The sequence below is a fragment of the Thunnus thynnus genome, chromosome 24 (assembly GCF_963924715.1).
Source record: "Thunnus thynnus chromosome 24, fThuThy2.1, whole genome shotgun sequence".
NCBI classification, from domain to species: domain Eukaryota; kingdom Metazoa; phylum Chordata; class Actinopteri; order Scombriformes; family Scombridae; genus Thunnus; species Thunnus thynnus.
Window position 1 is genome coordinate 4,476,849 of NC_089540.1, and position 3,112 is coordinate 4,479,960.

General features: G+C 42.4%; 1 protein-coding gene across 1 annotated transcript; it reads right to left on the minus strand.

Annotated features, from left to right (window-relative positions):
* Positions 1–326: 326 nt before the first annotated feature.
* On the minus strand, positions 327–2,325 carry LOC137177328 (helix-loop-helix protein 2-like). Its single transcript, XM_067583510.1, has 2 exons — positions 1,661–2,325; positions 327–765 (listed from the first exon to the last, which is right to left on the minus strand). Exon 2 carries the CDS (start codon positions 723–725, stop codon positions 354–356), a length of 372 nt encoding a protein of 123 aa, XP_067439611.1. The 5' UTR covers positions 726–765; positions 1,661–2,325; the 3' UTR covers positions 327–353.
* Between the last annotated feature and the right edge of the window lie 787 nt (positions 2,326–3,112).

Genomic DNA, 3,112 nt, shown 5'->3' on the forward strand with positions numbered 1-3,112 from the left:
ACTTTTATTAATTATAAATGTTCATTAAGGTTTAAATTTTGTAATCTCTCTTTAAGGACAGCAGGCCATCACGCTTTTAAAGGGCTGTCAAGAGTAAAATTCCTGAATCTTTTCTCCTTTTTTTCACAAATTTAAAGGTAGACTATTGAATGTCTGCACAAAATATGAGCTACTGTATGGGACGCTTTAGCTACAAAAATACTGGGTATCTGCTTTAAAATATCTCCTGTATCAGTCGACCCTATAACTGCCAACCTTGCCATACCCAAATGACGCCCATGAGTCCCATCTACCAACCCAACTAAACCATTTCTGTGTCATGGGGAGGGAGGGAGGGGTGGGGGGGGTCATCTTTAAACATCCAACACGTGATTGAGATAGGAGATGTAGCATATAGCCAGTCTAAGGATCTCGATCTTGGAGAGTTTCTTGTCCGGGGGCAAGGTGGGGAGTAATTTCCTCAGCTCCGCGAAGGCCACGTTGAACGCCTCCACCCGGATCCGCTCTCTGGTGGCGTGGGCCGAGCGGTACTTGGCCGTGGCCCTCCGCCTCCTCCTCTTCTCCTCTCTGCTCAGGGGTTGCTCGGATTTGCACTTGGGTCTGTCCTCCCCCTCCGCCGGTTCGTCCGAGGTGCAGCCGGCCGACTTGAGGCCGTTTAGCATGCTCTCCGGGTCGGACTGAGTCCAGGAGAGGTCCGCCTCAGCCTGGTCCGGGCTTAGCATCATTTTTATTCTCCGGTGTTGGCAGTCACTCCTCCTGAAGTACCTGTGGTGTGGACAAAACCAATCAGATTTATGCTATTCTCACCGTTTTAAAAAAATGTATCCTAATGCAATTAAACTGCACATGACACATGAATTATAAAGATTTCTCAAATATAAATAACGAGTCTGATTTCCTCCTCCAATGCATCTCTTCCTAATAAGCCTGATATAGCTAGAAAACAAGACAAATAATGGAAAAGCCGTCTGTGAAATGTAATTGTTTTAAGTGTTTTCAGTCTGTCTTGCCACCCTGAGGCCCAGTATGAGAAATCCCACAGCGGGTGCTTGTTTGGGTGCCAGGGCCCCACATAAATCCAAATGCAGTTCATTGCATAATAACATTAAACTCCATAAATAATGAATGCCAAGAAATTCGCGCAATGCTTAATTTATTAAAGCCTAAGGCCTTAAGAAGAGCCGGGCAATTTGAAAAAGCATCACATTTTTTGAAAGAGTGTGACATTTTTAATAACTGAATTTTCAAATTAATTTTTACCAAGTTGATAGTTTTTTTTTTATTTTTAAAAATGTAGGTTGTGATCTTTTTTTTTTAAGGAGAAACTCCCTGTTTTTGAGAATTAACATAATCAGAATTGGCCATCTGTCACAGTGTGATGAACACATCTGCTTGGCTGAGGCCAGAGTGACTTGACAGCATGGAGGCATAAGATGGGGAAAATAATGTTGACATCTGCTGGACATGAAATAATTGGAGCTATTGTGTTTTGTTTTGTTGTTTTTTTTTTATAAAACGAGGAAAGTAAAAAAAAAAAAATTTATCAGCGCCACACAAAACAACAAAAACAGATGATGGAGGCAAAAACATTTTAAAAACAACAACTGATTTTTTAAATAAAGCGCATGAGGCGTTTTTTTTTCCCACATTTGAGACTCACCTTGACAAAGAGTTGGGAGGCAAATTTTCTTGGAATGAACTTAAAAACGCTCTTGAGCGGAGCCCCAACTCCAAATTAACTCATATTCCACCGGCCAAACAACCATCAGATGTTACAGAGATGAACCTTCAGTTGCACGGAAACGAAAAAGGAAAAAAAAAGTTTGTTTTTTTTTACTTTTTCAACCGCGAACTTGCAACATGGGAATCACACGGAGGTCGAACATGCAGGGGATCAAAACAATCTGCAGCTCGGAGTCTTGAGATGATTAGAGAGAGATCGGTCGATTAGGGGGGAGAAAAAAAAAATGATAATAATGATGTGAGCAGGGATCAGTCAGCCCCCCTGTGTGATCCCAGCGATGGAGAGACAATAGAAGAGATGAGCAGATAGTGGTGAAAGTGCAGCCAGGGCTACTGGTCCATCCGCCTGTAGAAGATGGAGATAAAGAGGCGAGATAAGCGAGGCTCTCCCGTGTCAGGAACCAGCGGATCGGAAGGCAGTTCACAGATAATCCCCTTCTTTTTCTTCCAGCCTTTCTTCCACCGAGTGTCATATGCCAGATAAGATCCAAACGATCCCGACTAATAAAGGCTCACTTCGGGGACGGAGGGGATGGAATATATTTGAGGAATGGTATTGTCTAACGCCGCCCCCTCCCTCACTCACTCTCTCTCTCCCTCTCTCTCTCTCCATCCCTCTCTCTCTCTCTCTCTCTCTCTTTCTCCTTAACACACACACACACACACACACACACACAAACACACACCTCCTCCTTCTCTCCTCACGCCCCTCGGCCCTCAAGCGCTCCCCCTCCCGTGGGAGTATAGTGGGCAAAAGGAAAGCAGAGATGTGTGCATGATAAAGGATGGAGGGGGGAAAAAAATCATACGTGTGTCCGTGTTGTGGATTTGTGCACGTGAGCACGTTTGTGTTTTGGTGATGATTAAAAAAAATCATTATATTTTTTAAAAAGTGCAGGTAGAGAGAGGAAGAGAGAGGGAGGTTTTAAACAGATCTGATAAAAGCTCTTTGGAAGTCAGATGTCCATCCTGAATATCTCTAGGATAGGAAGATGAGATGAAATGAGCTAAATTGAACTTTTTTTCATATTTGATTCCTTGTTTTCTTGTAATATTGCAAATAGCCTACATATGTATTTTTAAATTTTCTTTCTTGGCATGTATTTGAGAATTTCAATATTTTTGTCGCCACTAATTTGGAAACACTATTCCTTTCCTTGGATGTGGACACCCACCTAGTTGGCTGCAACCGCATCTTTGGGTGGAACTATGACTTCTGTTTCTTCAATGACACAAACTTGAGTGTGTTTGATTCTTTAAACCTATAACAAAGAGCCTTTTTGAAAGGAATAACAGTGACTAAGAGTTGAGTTGTCAATCAAGCTCTTTTTCAGGATGGTTTAGACATGACACATCACCTCTATAAATC